General features: G+C 38.5%; 1 protein-coding gene across 2 annotated transcripts in view; it reads right to left on the reverse strand.

Annotated features, from left to right (window-relative positions):
- CWC27 (CWC27 spliceosome associated cyclophilin) overlaps window positions 1-20,359 on the reverse strand; it is a 123,726-nt gene extending 103,367 nt beyond the window's left edge. Inside the window, exons 1-10 of one of the 2 annotated variants that reach the window (XM_061475703.1) lie at window positions 19,977-20,357; window positions 17,683-17,779; window positions 15,949-16,061; window positions 12,609-12,752; window positions 11,754-11,852; window positions 11,486-11,589; window positions 10,780-10,849; window positions 9,662-9,741; window positions 6,599-6,632; window positions 2,463-2,635 (exon numbers count right to left, since the gene is read on the reverse strand). In XM_061475703.1, the coding sequence (XP_061331687.1) occupies window positions 2,463-2,635; window positions 6,599-6,632; window positions 9,662-9,741; window positions 10,780-10,849; window positions 11,486-11,589; window positions 11,754-11,852; window positions 12,609-12,752; window positions 15,949-16,061; window positions 17,683-17,779; window positions 19,977-20,018 (956 nt within the window). In that variant the 5' untranslated portion in view covers window positions 20,019-20,357. Of the gene's footprint in view, window positions 1-2,462; window positions 2,636-6,598; window positions 6,633-9,661; window positions 9,742-10,779; window positions 10,850-11,485; window positions 11,590-11,753; window positions 11,853-12,608; window positions 12,753-15,948; window positions 16,062-17,682; window positions 17,780-19,976 lie in introns of both variants that reach the window. The other variant, XM_061475704.1, reaches the window with a different exon arrangement.
- Between the last annotated feature and the right edge of the window lie 9 nt (window positions 20,360-20,368).

Genomic DNA, 20,368 nt, shown 5'->3' on the forward strand with positions numbered 1-20,368 from the left:
TAACACCACCTTATTTCTAATAAACAATATTGTGCTTTCGATTTTCATGCCAGAGGACGCCAGACAATTATTTGGTTAACAGTAAGTCTGGAAACTGATGTTACTTGCGCTACTAAGCAGTGGCTCCCAAAGCTATGGCTCCCAACTACTTAAAAACACATCCAGCAAATCCCTCTTCTGACTTAAGATAGCTCATTTGGCTGTAATACTACTGCTACTGCCCTGAAAGACTGGGTAACTACAAACACAGCACATTAACCATCCACATGCAGAGCTAGCAGCTTACAGAATGTCTACACACATCCCTAAAAACATGGTAAAACATCACATAAGCTTGGGCATAGAGTATCTCTTTCCTAAGAGTATGCTCTAGCTTTGCATTCCCCTCCTGCTACAAAGTTGCTGCAGTAGCGTACCTGGTGTGCATCTCACATTCAAATCAATGCTGGAGAAGATGTGGAAAAGGATACCAAATTTTCTGCGTAAATCCCATGAATATTTTATTTTCTGGAATTATTCAAACTTATCAAAGTGGTTAATAAGAACTGTTTTCTTGGCAATATTCTGACTGGGATTTTCATGGCTTCAAAACAGGCAGACAAAAAGCTTTCACATTTTAAGAAAAGTTTTCACATTATAATACACCAGCATTAAAAAAATTATCCAAAATAATGCAAGTGTTCCCACCACAGCCTGCTTCTAAGCAAACAGGCCGCACAGAGTTAAAAATACTACTTCATGTGGGATGCTCAAAACTTACTAATCTTGCTTTTATGATCATATGAATCCTTTCAGTAAAAATAATCAGATCGATATTCATAGAGTTGCAAATGCCAGGCAGTGATTTCCCTCGCCTTAATAATTAGGGTTTTTTTACAATTAAGATAACAGTTGAATGCTCACCATAACTGACAACAGTGCCTTCTTCAATGAGATACAGCTGGTTTTGTTTTTAGCAGGTTTACATAGTCATATAAAACCAGAATAACCTCCAAGAGATAGAAGTCAAATATGCCAATTTCTGATGACTGTAAAACAACAACTGATTTTGTTTGTTATTCCTTCTGTTTTGCAACCAAATTTTCAATATATATTTTATCTTCAAGTGTATTATTATTACAACAAATTTATCTTCATGTTTCCTGACCCAAATCCTTTACCTCCCAGTTACTAATAGGGATAATAATCGCTATGGAACTTGTAAAGCATTTATATCGACTACTGGTTACTCTTTTGTCACAAACAGACTGTCCTTCCACGTTGGCAATATGCCTTGGCCATTACAGATAAAACAGGTTTAGAGTAAACTGTTGTGGGAGAAGACAGCTACTCTATATGCAGAATTCAGTACAGGCAAAGCCTGAATAATTTCATCACGCAGTTATTTATGACAACTGTGCAGAGTTAGAGTACATAATCTATATTACCTTTCTGATGCTTCTTTCCCCCTGTCCCCCAGTAAGTTTTGCTGAATAAGAAAATTTACATACTAAATTTTATCACTGCAAAGACTTAGTTGTTCAGCAAGTTCTGGAGCCCATCTTTATTGAAACAGTTAATAATAATTCCAGTAAGTTTGCCATCAGGTTCACTACATATCACTTACATACGTGATGGATGTTTTTATGCAATATAAATATTATTAGGCAGAAATTCCAAAACCAGCTCTGGAAGAAAGATTGCCAAGACACAAAGTTCCAAGAAAACAAATTAACTCGCTGAAAATTGAGTGCTAAACAGTACAGATGCTCACCAAGGTTAGCACAGTTACATTACATGACTGGAACCCACACTTCTACATCTGTAAAGAGTTGAATACTGCCACAGAAACATAATAATTTGTCTAGAGCTAGTTTAATAATTTGAATACCCTGTTACGCTACTAAACACAGACATACTTCAACCCTCTAAGAGCAGCCCTAGATGGTATTTACAACTCTAGGTATCAACTGCAGTGTTAAAAAACTGGTAAACTGCAAGAATGACTACTGTGTTAAACCAGACTTGAATGGATTACTAGGAAGCCTTTCCTTTCTCTAAATCTCAATGGTGGATGACCACCACGTGTCAATCAAAGATGAAGAAGCTACGAAACACAATCTTACAACTATGCAGAAAGACAAAGTAAAGCATGATAAATGCATATAAATACTCTTCATTTATAACTCAGGAAAAAATAGAGCTCCCATACAAGGTATCAGTAAGTGCTCAGTGTAAAAAAACCCGTAACTTAACTGTTTGGCTTAACTGCCAAATGAAGCTAAGAAATGAGAAAACAGTAGCCAATTTCATCTTCCATCTCACTCTGGAGGTAGGCAAGGAGAATAATTTTATTGTAATATTAACTCATCAGTGCAGTAACTGCAAAACTGAAATCGAATATAAAATCTAACTTTAAAGAATCTGAAGGAAAAAAAAAAAACACAAAACCAAGAAAACCGCAAAACCCCCATGATATTTACCTGCGACTGGTTGTTTTCTTTTCTGTCTTAGTTTCTTCCTCTTGAAGTTGCTGTTTCGCATTTTCACTTGCATCAATTTTCAACTTCTTGGCAATGCGTTCTTTTATTTGAAGTCTCTCACTGCTGGCAGCTTCACCTTCTACACTATCAGCATCTTCATCGTGTTCTTCCTCCTTTATGGATTTAAAATTGTAAAACTGCTCCTTCAGGTTTTTTTTTCTTTTTTACTACAGATGTTGAATATGGAAAATTTTTCTAAGACAATCAGTTACAAGAAAGAAAGAAAAATACTTGATTTCAAAGCAAACTTTTCAAACAAATGTCTCTGCATTTTCTTCAGAGGGAACAAAAAATTAGAACTATGCTAACTGAATATTTTTTCGTACACAAATTACATCTTTTTGTAAGGCTTAAAAAACTTTTGTATGGCCTATTCTAGACTGTAAACCCTTACAGGTCTGTAGAAGATCTCACAGCTATGTAGTATTAGTCTGGCCACTGTTCATGAATCCAAAATTTGACCAAGGCAATACATTAAACATCTCCTCCAATTTCCCTTAAGAATAAAACAAAATGTATTAAGAAGCTCCTGCCACAGGACTGTACTACAGTCATGGTGGCATTGAAGAGGTTTGCCCACCAGTCTCCATGAGACAATTTACAAACACCACATTGATAAGCAGGCTGTGAAAAACCTGAGAAAAATCTATTGTCCTGACTTGCTACAGAGGTACTATGCTTACAGGCCTAGCAGAGGAAGCAAAGAGAATAAACGACCTTGTTCGAAGACATTTGGAGTGATAAATAAGCCATTCCTCTCAGTAATGAAGAAGATTCTTTGGTCTAGTCAGGCTTCTGACTACTCCCTTCCTCAAAGGAGGAAGCCTGCATGAATCTTAAAGAAGGATGCCAGCTCAAAGACTAGCTGGCACATATTTTTATATTTATTTCGGAGTGATGCTACTTAGCTAAAGAAAAAGCGTAAGATTCTATGTAATTATAATCTCAACTACAGAGAGAAAGGACGGACTTAGAACTGGTATTCCAAAGGACTGTACTTTACCTAAGAGACTGTGAGGATGCCAGCGCTTTGAGTGGAACACGCTAAAGACAATGCACGTGTCCTAGGTGTGACTGACAGGTAGGAGGAAAAGGAGGATGAAGACTATGTCCATAAATACGGAAGGGGAGAGAAAACACAAAAGCAGCAAGAGGTACAATTTCGGCAACGTAAGAGAAAAATCAAGAGCTGGATTTCAGATGTTGTATTGCAGTCACTGTTTTGGAATCTTCAAACCACCATACTTAGATTTTAGGTTTAGACAAGAGGAGACCAGTCAGGAATAACAAATAAAATATGTGAATATTCAGCACAGTAAAATAGCTGAATATTTTGTCAACAAAATAATTAAAAGGTTGTTGTTGAGGTTTTGTCTGTTCTTTTTTAAATACAGGAAAGAGAAATGTAGGTCAGGATCAGCATTTCACTTGATTTCCTGAAGTACTGCTTGACAGAGCAGACAATGAAAACTTATGAAGGATTTGCTTACTTGATAAATTACCAGGGAGATGGGATGACAACAGACTTCTATGGCATGGGGCACAACCCAGTAAAGGAATGTGACAGACTGTGTTCAATGTGTTTAACAGTTAAGAATAAAGACAGACTCCTGGTGGAGATTTGGCAAGGGCTTAGGTGAGAGCATTGCTGAAACATGGACTTGGATAGGAGAATTTCCAAAATAAAAATGGACAGCTCCAGACAAATTGAAATTGCTAAGTAGTAAGCTAATTAAAAAAAAAACAAACAAAACAAACCAACTGCAGAAATCTGATTAACAGGAAGGGTTTCCAAGGATGGTATTTTAAACTGGGAGAGAAAAAGTGGTTCTACTTGTCCAGCTCAGTTGAATTCCCTGCTTTCCAAATCTCCCATTCCCCTGACTGCACAGGATTTCACCACTTTTTCTCTAGAAAAACACTGATAAATGAGGATGTAAGCCTCCTCAACTCTGTCCTCTGTACTATTCTCTCTGCCCAGTCTCCACCTTCAGTTCCTCTTCTGTCTCATTAACTCCATCTGATCTCAGACCTTATAAAATCTCATTTTTCTGAAGTCTCATTACCAACTAATAGATTTAACACATTTCCACTCACAGAGGGCTGCTTGACTCAGGAGGGAAGTGGCTGTTCAGTTGAATGACGGTGCTCCCCTAGTGACACAGAAATACAAAACTGCCTGCCTGGAAGCTATACTGTTTTTTGCTGCTGTTATCAGCTGCATGGAATTGCCCTATTCTTCTCTTTCCTCTGGAAATAAAAATGTTATGAGAGCTTTTTTGTCCAAATGATGGCTACTGTATGGAACACGATTTAGATGTTTGAGAAGATTACTGAATCAGGGTACCAAGCTTTACCTATTTGTAAGACTAAACAAAACAATGTTCAGCCACTAACTGGCAAACAGGGAGAGGAAAACAAGCTATATAGAAAAGGGAAATGGAGGAATGTCACTGGTGGGAAAAAAAAAAAAGAAAAGTCAGTCTTGTGAAAATACTTCATATGTGTTTGTTAATGACTTTGGCACAGAAAGAGGTTTAATGAACAGCAACAAGATACTGTTAATACAAAGGATCTGACTCTCAAAGGATGAAATGTATGACCTTGAGGACTGCAGTAAGAAAAACAGGGTGGTATCTAATAGCATGAACAGGAAGGTTAGAAGGATAGAGAATAATAACAACAGTTTCTCTTACACGCCAAGGACTTTTTATCTGAGGGAGGTAGGGAGACCTGGAAAAATTATTTGTGCAGCTATGAAACTACAACACATTGCAGCCATCGCAAAAGCGATCCTGTTATGTGTTGCATAAATCCAAGAGAGATGATAAAATACTAGTACCACTTTACAAGGCTCAAAGTAACTGCTTGAAATGCTAGATTCTAGCTAAGTTCTTTCAATGCAATGAAATCTAAGGAGAGCCCCTGCAGGTTAAATAAAGCCTTCCTACCTTCCTATTTTCCATGTCATGACATTATTAGAACATTCAGAACAAAAAATAAAAATTTAAATACATACACCTAACATGACCATGTTCTATATTCCCCAAATCCAGTTCATTTAACAAAGGCCTATCTGAACATCTGACAAATTATTAATTAAATACCATTCCTGGAACCCTTCTGACATCTAAATGCTCCTGCAAAGTAGGAATTATGAAGAGTCCAAGAACCTGAACTCATACTATGAATTGTGTAAAAAAAAAAACAACAAAAAAACAACAAACAAAAAAAGAACAGGAATGAGGCTGGAATCTTCTATTTTTCTATGATCAGACACAAGAATGGGATAAATCCCAACTTTCCTTCACTTAAATAGTGCATCAGGTAACAATGCAGCACCTGTGCATTGTGAACATATGGAGTACAGGACTTTTCAGGATGCAGTTTGGGGAATGGGAAATTACGTTCCTAGTCAAATATTACATTCTTGTCTCAATAGCAACTCAAAGGAGTACCACCATGACCTATGGCTGGAGGCAAAAACATTGCAAACTTCAACTGGCAAACTTATTTTACACCATATACAACAAACTCCTTGCAACTAAAATAGCCTCCATGTTTGGTTGAATGTTACTGCTTTGTTACTCACATTTTCTGCCTTTCAGATGTGATCATCTTCACCAATACAATTTGAGATATATTCACTGAAACTTTGTCTCCTTGAACAAATCTTTCCAACAAGCCTCTCATACACAGATTTCTCTTCGGACATTGCAATTATATCATTATTCATGAAAATTTTTTTTTTTAGACTTTTTTTTAGAAGTAATTTCAAGAGTTTTATTAATGGTTTGGCACTCTGTGGTACACAACCTCTTATATACCTCATCTACTGACTGAACTATCTGCTAAGCAGTTTTATAAAATACAGTAGATAGTACGCAGTAGTAACTACTCTGCTGTGAATATTTACAATAGCCAAACCTTGTATCTCTGAAAGGCCTCCAGCCTTTTGGCTGGAAATGTGATTTGAGCTAATTTTCAGAAACCTCTACAGTAGCTTTTCTTCCCCTAAGGAAATCTAATTCACACAGTGTAAAAAACAAGTCTCACTGTAAAAAGACGTTACTTACCTCACTCACATCCCCTTCTTCACTTGCTGAATCACTAAAAGAAGAAAAATAATCATAACTGTTTTGAAGTAACAGAGATCTAAGACAGTGCTTTAAATCTCCAGTTCTTATATTAAAAAAAATAAAATTGTTTCGTTACCTTCTTGAAATTGTAGTCAACATAGTCATTATATCATCCTCATATTCATCTTAAAATTATCACTTAATACTGTTTTTTATCATTTGACTGTTATTATATCTTCCAATTAAAAATGTTCAAAAACACAGGATAAAACCACACTTCCATACAACAGACAAATTTTAACCATATCTTAAGCCATCCAGAGAAAACACTAATGTATACAGCTAGGGAAAAAAACCCACGAAGAACTCACTTAAGATGCAAGTATCAAGCTATTTCTAGTATTTCATTGCAAATGTTCCATATTTTGGAAAGGCTTCTTCGTATAGGCATGTTTAACTTGCATTATAGTGATAATTAAGTTTAAAGTAAAATTTTTAATTTGTTATACAGCTACAGTTTAATGCATTAAAAAAGGAATCTATGTGAATATACTGAGGCTACATATCCACTATTAACTGTCACAAACTCATAATGAAGACCCTTGAAGATTCTTCCAACACACTATTAAAAAAAAGTTATAGTAGAGAAATAAAGCAAGGAATATTAAAGGAGTCCTAAGTCAAGGAAGTAATCCAGATCATCAAAGAAATTATAAATTTGTTGGATTAAAAATTCATCCAGAAAACTCTCTGAGGAAGTATTACTTAAGAGATGATAATTAAAAAAAAAACCAAACAAAACAGAAACAAAACCAAGCCTCTTCCCCCATTTATAAAGCAAATATTTAGAATGCATTCATTCAGATCTGTAATTCTGGTGTCAGTCCAGAACAAGTAGGAGCCACAGTAAGAGTTAAACGGCCTACTTCTATTTGGAACTTGTGGCGTGGCTATACAGGGAACTGCCTTACCAATAACCTCTGGGAGTGTTTTGAAGAGGCTATACGTGGCTGTGGATGATCTCTCTGATCTATTTGGACTCACATAGAATCTCAGACCAAAGTTTTTTAAGAAAACCAAGTAGTACTGGGTAAGTCCATGCATGAATAAAAAGATGGGTAATAGGGAACAAAAGTTAGAAGAAAACAATCATTTCCTGCAGTGAAGAAGATCACTAGTGTATATCCACAGTAGTCCATGTGAGAGCTTAACCTGTTCAGTGATCTCAGAAACAAGATAGACAAACAGCCAGGTCACTGTTTTGGTAATACTAAGTTATGCAGGATGGCAAAGCCAAGAGTAGACTGAAGAATTGAAGACGGAAGTGTATGAGAAGACAACAAAATGACAGATGAAATCTGAAGTAGATAAAAATAAAGCTATGCACATGAAGAAAAGGACTTCCACAGCCAGAACAAGTTGCTTACAGCTGACCACCACTGATCACCATGTGTCCCTCAGGGGTCCATATCAGAACCAGTACTGTTTAATAAATTCACTAATGACACAGACAGTGGGATCGAGTGCACCCTCAGCAAGTTTGCAGACAACACCAAGCTGAGTGGTACAACTGACATACCTGAGGGATTAGATGCTGTTCAGAGGGACTTGGACAAAAGAGAGAAGTGGGCCCATGAGAACCTCACAAAATTCAACAAGGCAAAATGCAAGGTCCTGCATCTGGGTTGAAGCAACTCCCTGGTATCAATACAGGCTGGGGGATGAAGAGATTGAGAGCAGTCCTGTGGAGAAGAACTGGTACTGGTGGATGAAAAGTTGGACATGAGCTAGCAGTAGGCACTCACAGACCAGAAAGCCAAACCTATGCTGGGCTGCATCAAAAGAACCGTGACTGTGATTCTCCCCTCTGCTCTTGTGAGACCCCACCTGGAGTAGTGCAGCCAGTTCTGGAGTTCTCAGTACAGAAAAGACAGGGGCCTGTTGGAACAGGTCCAGAGGAAGGACACAGAAATGACTAGAGAGGTGGAACACCTCTCCTGTGAAGAAAGGCTGAGAGAGCTGGGGTTCTCCACTGTGGAAAATAGAAGTCTCCAGTGACACCTTATTGTGCCCTTTCATAGGGACAGAGTTTTTAGTAAGGCCTGTTGCCACAATTAGGGAGGTAAAAACACTGGAACAGGTTGCCTGGAGAGGCTGTACGTGCCCCATCCCTGGAAATATCCAAGGTCAAGCTGGACAGGGCTTTAAGCAACCTGACCTAGTTGAAGATGTCCCTGCTCACAAATGCAAGGGGAATTGGACTAGGTGACCTTTAAACGTCCCTTCCAACCCAAACTACTCTATGATAAGCAAATTCTTGGAGCTGATGTATTTTCATGGAGTTGTCTCAGCTCAATGCTCAACACTGGTTAAAAAAAGCAGATCAGAAGTTTAAAAAGAAATAGGGAAGAAAGCAGACCATCCTTATGCAAGCATACAGATTTAAGATTCACCTAATTTTAGGACAGAACCAAGGTTGGCAAGAGCAACAATAAGTACAAACAACTTCTGTGGGGAGAAAAGTTTAGGCTACAAAAGAGGGCCTAAGTAGGGATTGTGGTAAAGAAAAGTATAAAGAGACTGACTGCTCACTGTCTCATGCAGCAGTCCAGTAAAGATTAGTATTTATTAAATAATGCCAGTAGCTGCCAGGTTCAGAACAAAAAGAGGAGTCCTTTTTACTGCAGGAGACATAAAGTCGTGAATAGAAACAATATCATGAGAGAATGGGGATGTACTTTGATAAGAGATCTATTAAGGATTATTAAACAGATGAACCACATCAAACTCTGACAGTCCCCTGAGCTGAAAGTAGATGGAGGCTGGGTAGACTGCTCAATTAAACATTATGCTTGCCCTGCTTTTACTCTTTGTTGGGCATCCACTGATGGCCAGTGCTGGTGACAGCATAGTGGGTTGGAGAAACACTTGGTCAGATCCAGCATTGCCAATTCGTAATTTCTTAAACAGTGACAGACAAAAAATGAGTATACATGACACTAATCACATCCAACATCCTGAAAGTAAAGCTGTTCTGGAAACTGGAAATCATGTGTTAACCTTTTGACAGCAGGAACTGAGCTTAGATGTGGATCATCCTTCAGCAGATCATGACTACTTTTACTTTTTCCCTTCATGCTCTGTTAAAAAAAAAAAAAAAAGAAAAAGGTATTATCAGTTCCAGTGTTTGAGGGAATAGATGATGACAAAGGTAATGATAAGAAAAAGATAACTTATTTCATGTAAGCTTTAGCTTAATCAGTAAGTATAAACACTTTTAACGGCAGAACAGAGGAGTTCCAGGAAGAGGAGCATCAAGTTTAAAACTACTGTTGTGATAAACCTTTACTATCATCCTGACTGATACCATCTCACTGTAATATTGACCACCATTATTCACTGTTGTCTTTTGCAGTTTTAATTAAATACTGAGGACCGTTTTTCCACCATGTGGTACAAGACTCACCAAGATGTAGTCTGATCGTTAACTGAAGCAGGTAGGTAGCCAAATCATAGTGCTCTCAAGAAATAATTTGCTCAGCAGTAGAAATCAGAATGACTGTTTTTTAAAGAAATTTTTAAACTAGCCATATTTAAAAGGCAAATTCAGTTAAGGAAAATTAACTCAGAGACTACCTACGCAACCCTAGTTCTGTGAATGTGGACAGTTCACAACAGTGTAATATTTAGTTATGACAATGTACTATTTTCCCCACAGCAATCCCACTTCATTTTGCACACAGAATGGATATACATAAGAAGACAGAGCTAAGAATGTGCTGGCAGTGAACAAGCTGATTTCAAACCGCATGTATTTTACCAAGAAATCACACTAATATTAAGAATAATTATGTGAAGAATAATGAAGTACCTATCACCTCCATGAATTTTAAATGGCAGATGTAGATCTACACTATGAAGTACGGACTTTTATGTTTATCGAAATGTAAAAATATCACACAATAAGTGAAGGCACCTTCAAAGGTACAAGTTAAAAACCTCTATCTTTTCAACACGATAAAATTGTAGAATCATAAAACCTGACATAATTTTCTAGTATTACTGCTCAAAACTCAAATATAAGAACAAGATTAAAAACTTCAGAGTTTTTCACAGATATGCAAAAAAAAAGGTAATCTTAAGTCAAAAAGAAAAATAGGGATGATTTGGTATGGTACCTGACTAACTCTACTGACTTCCTCCTCTTCTTCTTCAGCTTCTTCCCCAAAGGAAAGCAGGTTAAAATTTCTTTTAAGAGAGAAAACATATTTTCTAGTAAATCTTTACATACTATGTTAATAACATTCCATAAACTTTCAATGTATTACTTTCATACTGTATACAATTTAAAAAAAAATAACCCTTTTTTCCTGCTAAAGGTACCAATTTCACTTTTCATTGCATGTTTATGACTATCAAATTTCATTCACAGAAACAGAAATTTTTCACGTCAAAATGCTTTTTGCTAAGAGTTTTAGTGGAAGAAAAGTGATAGCTGATAAAACAGGTTCAAAAATCTCACAGAACTGAGTCACGGCCTACTTACTAATACATATTAACTTCAGCATCATGTCGTTCACAAAAGAATTATTGCATATTCTTGCCCATGGGAAAGGCTTAAGCTACCTTTTCCTCTCTTATACAACAAACTATCAGCATGCATGAAACAGGTACAGCTCAGCTGATGTAACAGTAACCACTTCAGTCAGTGCAATTAGATTCCTTATCATCTCAGAAACAGCGAAGTAGGTTTTGCTTAAATTAGAGAACGATCTCTGTGCATCTTGGTAAAGCATTGTGTTTCGAAACCAGAAAGAGAAAATTACCAAGCTGCAAATTAAAAGTGAAAGAAAATTAACCACCACTTATGTTGCATATATTTACTTTGTGCCTTTTACTTTGGACTTTTTAGTTTCTTCTTCTGGTTTGTCCTTCTTCAGTTTTCTATTTGGTCTTGGAACAATGTCATCAAAAGGATTAAACAAAACCTGTTAAAAAAAATTAATCTTTAGTAAGTGTTTTGTTAAATGAGTCTGTATTTTAAAACAATATATATAAATCCATGCCAAGTTTTCATACTAGAACACTGTTTTCTGAACACAATGAACAAAATAACTTTAAAAATTTAAATTTCATACCAGAGCATACTCACCTCAGTGCTTCTTATTTTGTGTGGACTGAGAGGTCTCTCTTCCTTGTCAACTTCTACTTCAGCCAGACGCAACATGTTATATATTGTATCCCCTGTAACCTGTTAAGTTTACAAAAAAAAGTTTGAAAGGTCTCGCCTTTGATTTTTATTAATTATTCTGCAGTATGCCAGGCAATTATTATGCAAAGAATTTTGAAAATACAAATGACATAGGAAATATCACTGCCTTACATGTTGTAAGCATGTAAGACTTCTGAAAGACAGCAAGTACAATGTACAAAGGTTTGGGTTTTTTAAATTTAACTGCCAAAGTTGAAGGAAAACAGGTAGCTAAATCTTAATGTGTGAGAGCGCACACAGGGGAAGATGTCAAATTCTTAGTGTGAGCTGTTAAACAGGAAAATAAAAGACATTGTGAAATAAAAAATAGTTGGCTTATTTTCTTTCAGCCGTATCACCAGTGGTAAATTCACCTCATGTTTTTCATTTTCTTGGTTTTCTTGGGTAACTGGAATTTATTTTCCAGTCATAATTTTCTAAAATGTTACTAGTATTAGATGAACTGATTAGTAAGACAGAGCCAAAGTAATATTCAAAAGATTATCCAAAGAAAGCACAACACAAAAATATAATTTAGAAGAATAACAACACCAAAGTAGGTAATTACGGGAAAAAAACCATACAAACATGTCTATTAGACATGGGAAACCCAGAGAACAGAAACAACTTAGAAAGCAGTGAAATCAATTTCAAATGTATGTAGCAGCAGACAACACTAAAATAGCCTTTGAACACAGAGAAACTCATAGTAGTTTCTGTCACACTCAAGCTAGCACTCTAGCCTGTATAGCAGACCTTTCCAAAGATTGTGTGCTTGTTGTTAAGTTCATCTGCACGACCCAGTGTAAAGAAAAATTGACTCCCGTTATCGTGGGGCCCGGCATTTGCCATAGCAACAAGTCCTCTTCGATTAAATCGCAATCGTGAGTGGAACTCATCCTGGCAAAGACAGAGAGAAAAGAACATGATTTAAGTATGAAAATATTTTTTCCACTTCTTTAGCTACATCTTATTTACATCAATATGCACACACAGAATATTTGCTGTTAATTTTATTTCAGACAGTAATAAAGCCAAAGTCTTTTGAAACTTCATGCCAAAATTATATTTAAAAGCTTCTGTTTTCAGCAGGGATTATTTTTAGTCAATGTTTTTTGTTCTTAGTGCCTATAATAATGCAAACAAGTGAACAATCTTGTTTCAAAAGAAACTGTAAACATGTATCCAACAAACACTGATACAAAAACTTAGAAATTAGTATATCAATAACAGAAACATACCAGTAATAAAATTCTAAGTTTTGTTTAACTAACTTCCTCTTTCTCCAATCACTGCGTAACAATCGTTATTCATTATTTTTATTGGAATTATTATCCCCCCAATATTTAGAAAATCCAAAGCATTTCTAAAAGTAACTACATCTATTACATGTATTGTAAAACCACTATTCTTGTTAGCCACTGTATTTAGACAAAATATTCTAATTCCTGTAGAATAACTGAAAGCTCAGTAACAGGTTGCAATAATACAGTACTGCAACAATTCATAGGAAGAACATTTTCTGGACTATAAAAAGACAGAATATGATTACTTTCAAAGCAAAGCTGAAGTGATGAGTAACATACTAATATCATTAAATACCATTAATGGTTCTAAAAACTGCAATATTGAGATACATTAATTTTAAGGAGCAGTGCTTCTACAATACTGGTAATATTTTTTTTCTGTTCTCTGATCAGGTACCAACCCCTTCCACAAACTTAACATTCATGTTATGAGTCTACTCTGTCAGCAGGGAGATAGAAGGCCCAGACACAGGCTATGCAGCTTTCATCATGAATTAAAGGTGCCAGCCACATCTGAAATAAAACAATCAGGCAGAACAGGACACAGCTGCTGTGCATGTGTAGCTTCATTCAGAATCTCAGCCTCCTGGTTAAGAGATGAGCCATCCTAGTAGCAATAATATTAACAAACACACAAAAAACATTCAAAGACCTTTGCTAAATGAGAGACAATATGTGTAAACAATGTACATTTCTGCATCAGAGTTTGCCACAGATCAACACTTACTCTTCACTCTTCCTCGCCTCACATGAGCGTGTGAAGTTCAACACTAGGAAGGTTATACATTTATCATAGTATCAGAACACCCAGAGTTAAGAACTCTCAATTTAAAAAGACATATTAAAAAATACCAAAGAAACATGTGAAAGTAAGTACTATACATGTATAATGATGCATGTCTAATAACAAGTTTGTCTTCTCACAACCAAATAAAAAACGGACTAGGGAGAAGGTAGGCCACCTCTGGAAGCTCTTGGGAGAACTAGCTACACAGGATTTGGAAAAGGCTGAGGTTCTGAATGACTTCTTTGCCTTGGTCTTCACTGGCAAAGGCTCAGACCACACCACCCAAACCTTGGAAGGCAGATGCAGGGACTGTGAGAATGAAGACCTTGCGCCCACTGTAGGAGAGGATCTGGTTCGAGACCATCTTAAAAATCTGAACATGCACAAGCCCATGGGACCTGATGAGATCCATCCGTGGGTCCTGAAGGAGCTGCCGAATGAAGTTGCTAAGCTGCTGGTCATCATATTTGAGAAATCATGGCAGTCAGGTGAAGTTCCCAATGACTGCAAAAAGGGAAATATAACCCCCATTTTCAAGAAGGGGAAAATGGATGACCCAGGGAACTACAGACCAGTCAGTCTCACCTCTGGGCCTGGCAAAATCCTGGAGCACATTCTCCTGGAAGGCATGCTAAGGCACATGAAAATCAACAAGGTGGTTGGTGACAGCCAGCATGGCTTCACTAAGGGGAAATCCTGCCTGACCAATGTGGTGGCCTTCTATGATGGGGCTACAGAACTGATGGACAGGGGTAGAGTAGCTGATGTCATCTACCTGGACTTGTGTAAAGCGTTCAACACTGTCCCACACAACATCCTTGTTTCTAAACTGGGGAGACATCAATTTGATGGATGGACCACTCGGTGGATAAAGAACTGGCTGGATGGCTGCACACAAAGAGTTGTGGTCAATGGCTCAATGTCCAACTGGAGACCAGTAACGAGTGGTGTCCCTCAGGGATCGGTGTTGGGACCAGTCTTGTTCAGTATCTTTGTCGCTGACATGGACAGTGGGATTGAGTGCGCCCTCAGCAAGTTTGCTGATGACACCAAGCTGTGTGGTTCGGTTGATATGCTGGAGGGAAGGAATGCCATCGAGAGGGACCTTGACACACTTCTGAGGTGGGCTGATGCCAACCTTATGAAGTTTTAACCATGCCAAGTGCAAGGTCCTGCACCTGGGTTGGAGCAATCCCAGGCACAGCTACAGGTTGGGCGAAGAAGAGATTCAGAGCAGCCCTGCGGAGAAGGACTTGGGGGTGTTGGTTGATGAGAAAATGAACATGAGCTGGCTTCAGTGTGCACTTGCAGCCCACAAAACCAACCGTATCCTGGGCTGCATCAAAAGGAGCGTTACCAGCAGGTCAAAGGAGGTGATCCTGCCCCTCTATTCTGCTCTTGTGAGACCTCACCTGGAGTACTGTGTGCAGTTCTGGTGTCCTCAACATAAAAAGGACATGGAACTGTTGGAACAAGTCCAGAGAAGGGGCACAAGGATGATCAGGGGACTGGAGCACCTCCTGTATGAAGATAGGCTGAGAAAGTTGGGGCTGTTCAGCCTGGAGAAGAGAAGGCTGCATGGAGACCTCATAGCAGCCTTCCAGTATCTGAAGGGGTCCTATAGGGATGCTGGGGAGGGACTCTTCATTAGGGACTGTAGTGACAGGACAAGAGGTAATGGGTTAAAACTTAAACAGGGGAAGTTTAGATTGGATATAAGGAGAAATTCTTTCCTGATAAGGTGGTGAGGCACTGGAATAGGTTTCCAGAGGAGGTTGTGAATGCTCCACCCCTGGCGGTGTTCAAGGCCAGGTTGGATGAGGCCTTGGGTGATATGGTTTAGTGTAAGGTGTCCCTGCCCACGGTGTGGGGGTTGGAACTAGATGATCTTAAGGTCCTTTCCAACCCTGACTATTCTATGATTCTATGAACCTAACATAGCAGGATGAACAACTGATAGAGAATAACCAAAAATTAATGCATAAGATATACAGGTACATACCTTGAAGGGAGCTCCATAGATTGAATCTCCACCTGATCCAGTACCAGTGGGATCACCTCCCTGCACTATAAAGCCAGGCACTACTCTGTGAAATATTGTGTTATTGTAATACTCTAAAGAAAAAAAAAAAAAAAAAGGATATTAAAAACGTGTAAGTGGTCTCAAAATCAGACTTTCATATAAATGCTCAGAGACTGAATTTCCAGAAAGCAAGTAATGTAATTGGATTCTGCTATTTCCACTGGGTTTCCTCCTCTTCCACTGTCCCACTCAGTGTGACTGTATCTCAGCTATAGAGTAACGCTGGTGACATTTATGAAGAAAAAAAGAAAAACGAAGTGGTATCATATGTTTCAAAAAACACTGCCAATCACCAACAAGATGGTATAAATGAATTATTTTCTTTTCAGCTTTCAAATTTTATCACTGGAATGATACTACTAATGTAAATCAATTTAAACGAGAGCTAAAACTAGTATGCTGTGTCCCAGCCAACATCTCACATAAATCGTTAGCCATACCCATACACCAAATGATTAACATGTTAACAGCATGGAACACAGGTGTCTTCCCTTTCACCACCTTCACTGTACCTAAACCGGTAATTTTCACAACATGAAACATGTGGTACATTTTGCTTCCTAAGTTATTTTCTTTCATCTATATACCCATCCATCTGTCTAACCAGATAAGTGATATGAGATCATAAGACAACAAATGAATGAAAACTTTACTTGACATAAATTTCTGGGTTTTGCTTTCTGGTTTGTTTGGGTTTTTCAACAACTAAAAATAAACCTTCAGGATGCTGCAAGACAAAGCAGGATCTGAAAATGTCGCAGCAAAGACAGATCTATTAATGGATGGTTACATGTTAGGATACTCACAAGAGAAATACTCAAATTTATTATACAAAGCATAGGATCTTACACAGCAGTCAGAGAAACTTAGAAAGGAAATAAAGACCAGTTCTTTAACACTAGGACAACTGAATTCTTACCACTCACCAAGAACTAAGAAATTGATTCTCCATTATAAAAGATCTTCACATTAGCTGTAAGAATATGGAACAAGTTGGATATGTGCTGGAGGCACAAATCCTAGACTAATATTTTTTCTTAATAGAGGAGTGCTAAAAGAACTCTTAACCACTTTATAAATGCATACATGAGATAATAGCAGCAGCTAGAGAGCACATAAAGGCACAGGGTCCTTCACATATTCTTGTTACAGTTTTTCCAATAGGGAGCTTCTCATTCTGGAACCCACTGCTTCAGTGAAGAGCACTACAGAGCCTCCATCAACAAAAACTACAGCAAAGGAAACATTAGAAGAACTCATGAAAAAAATAAGGTAATAAAGATGGTGATACAGAAATGAGAATTTTGGAGCATGTTCAATACTGCATCATCGCCATTTCACACATACATTAAAGAAGCAGTAATATTTGTAGAGACTTGGTGAAAATAAGCCTTTTCAAGCCTCTGACATTTAATTTTTCACTAATAGTCATCATTTGCTACACTGGAGAAAACCCGTTATTATTTTTCCCCACTGGGTTTATCAATAACCTTGAAATACATTGTCTGACTGTTGGTTAATATTTTCTAAATACAAATAAATCTATTAACATATTAAATTTAAAACATAATTATGACCTCTGTTTTACCAAAAAAACCCACAAAGATTGCATATGAAATAATTTCAATAATGCCTATCCCATTCAGTCATTACCTTCCATACAAAGCTGGATGAAATTTCGACATGCTTTTGGTGCTTCTTTAGACCATAATTCTATATCTATATCTCCTGCTGTTGTTCTCAGCAAAACCTATGAAAAGATAAAGACACCATTAGTTTTATTGTAACTTAGTCAATTATCAAAGAATATATCCTGAGTTAAAAAATACACTTCAGAACTCATTATATACTAACAGTAACAGACATTTGAATGTGCCAGGTAGATACCGTTAGTTTAGACTGTATTGCCAGAATACTATCCTAGAAAAAAATACTATATATTCTAGAAACACTACGTAATTCTATATATATAGTACAATATTACATATATTGTGTATATATATATAGTATATAATAAGCACTATGTGTTCTAAAAATATAAAATATATAATTCTAGCCAGAACTGTATCTATTCAGATAGCCTCCATTGAACAATAGTCAGTATTATACATCATCATAAACTTTAATTATTTGACTATTTTCACCCACAATCAAATCCCCTTAAAGTACACACCAGACTTCCCCATTTTCCTGCATTACCCACCAAGTGCACCCAGGTCCTTGAGTGAAAGCAATCCCGTGACTGGGTTTGCCTTTGCCTGAGGCAGGAATAATGCACAGTATCTTTCTTAGCATTTTCTTTATGTGTACTACAGGAACTTTATCACCGTCTACAGTATGTAAAAAAATATTTATTCAGATACAGTTCTGAACTGATATGCATAATGAGGTTTCAAGGACAATGACCTGGTACCTGACACTAGCACTTCCATAATGAAACAACATGGTGAAGAAAAAAACTGCATCATTAATCTCCAAAACCATATAGCTTTTTCACAATACCATTCAATACAGCGAGAGATCATAATAAAATTAAGAACCTAATCACAGAATCATAAGAATGAACTCAGTTTGAAAAGACCTTTAAGATTATCAAGTTCAGCCATTACCCCAGCACTGCCAAGATCACCAGTAACCCATGTCACTAAGGGCCTCGTCTACATGCTTTTTGAACGCTTTCAGGGATGGTGACTCCACCATTCCCTAGGCAGTCTGTTCCAGTGCCTGACCACCCCTTCTTCTCCATGAAGAAATTTCTCCCAATATCCAATCTAAACCTTCTCAAGCACAGCTTGAGGCCATTACCTCTTGTCCTATCACTTGTTACCTGGGAGAAGAGACTGATCCCCACCTCACTACAACTTCATTTCAGTTAGTTGTAGAGAGCAATAAGGTCCCCACCTCAGCCTTCTCTTCTCAAGACTAAACCCCTCCAAGGTCCCTCAGCTGTTCCTCATCACACTTGTGCTCCAGAATCTTGAGCAGCTTCTTTTCCCTTCTCTGGACCCACTCCAGCACCTCCATGTCTTTCTTGTAGTTAGGGGCCCAGAACTTAACACAGGATATGAGGTGCAGCCTCTCCAGTGCCCAGTACAGGGGATGATCACTGCCCTGGTCCTGCTGCCACACTATAGCTGATACAGGCCAGGAGGCCACTGATATTCTTGGCTTCCTGGCCACAAGCTGCTCATGTTCAGCTCCTTCAATCAGCACCCTCAGGTCCTTTTCCAGTGAGCAGCTTTCCAGCCACTCTTCCCCAAGCCTGTAGTGCTGCATGCAATTGTACCCCAAGTGCAGGCGACATTATCCACAGTCCATTGATCCAGCCTGTCCAGATCCCTCTGAGCAGAGGCAGAGCCCTTCTGCTCTCCAGCAGACCAACACTTCCAGCCAGCTTGATGTCATCTACAAATTTACTGAGGGTGCACCCAATCCCTTCATCCAGATCCTCAACACAGACATTAAACAACACCAGCCCTAACTGAGCTCTGAGGGACACCACTGGTGACCAGTCGCTAACACGATGTGACACCATTTACCACCACTCCTTGGCCTCTGCTAAGATACAGTCAAGAATAGATAAAATTGAATGTAATGCTTCAAGCACAGCTCTGTGTTACCTATCCACACTGCACGCCTTGTGCTTTGACTCAGGCAGTGTTTTTTAGAACTATATCACTTCAACTTTAAGCAAACCAGCACCACGACATAAAAACCACAGCCATCACCACACACATACATCGCACACCCTCCTCACCTGTCTTCTTCCCCCCGCTAGAACACAGGATTTCTTCACACCCCTCACTAGAAAGCACTCACGTACAGGCACCCCAGCAGCAGACCCCCGCGCGCAGCCCCCTCACATACCCTGCACTGCAACGCCCATCCCGGCCTACCTTGACTACACCTACCCTTCGCCCACCGTAGCCCGTCACAAAGGGCCTCACCTTGCCATTGGTGGGGGGCTCCTGGATGTAGATGTTGCTCATTGTCGAGAAAGGAGCGTCCCAGCAGGTAACCAACTGCTCAAGCAAGACACTCAACTACCCTTCGCCACTAACTCTCCCTACCACCCCGAACCTCCCGCCATCTTGGGCCCCTAAATGCAGCGAAGTGAGATAGGGAGGAAGTTGCCCAAGCCAGGAGGAAGAATGAAGGGATGAGTGCCCTGCCAAAGTCTTTACGGGAATCACTAAGGAAGAAATTCATTTGAGAAAGACTTCTCCAGTTCCATGCAGTCCCTCTCTGTGGCTTCCGTCAGGTACTGAGGTCCCCTGTCCTCCCTGTGAGTGGTACGGTCGGAGAGTGCGCCGGGCAAAGTCTTCCGGCGGGGAGAGGA

Source organism: Pezoporus flaviventris, unplaced genomic scaffold, assembly GCF_033815535.1.
Source record: "Pezoporus flaviventris isolate CSIRO_AGI_PZ_B2104156 unplaced genomic scaffold, CSIRO_AGI_Pfla_v1 ptg000089l, whole genome shotgun sequence".
In the NCBI taxonomy this organism is placed as follows: Eukaryota; Metazoa; Chordata; class Aves; order Psittaciformes; family Psittacidae; genus Pezoporus; species Pezoporus flaviventris.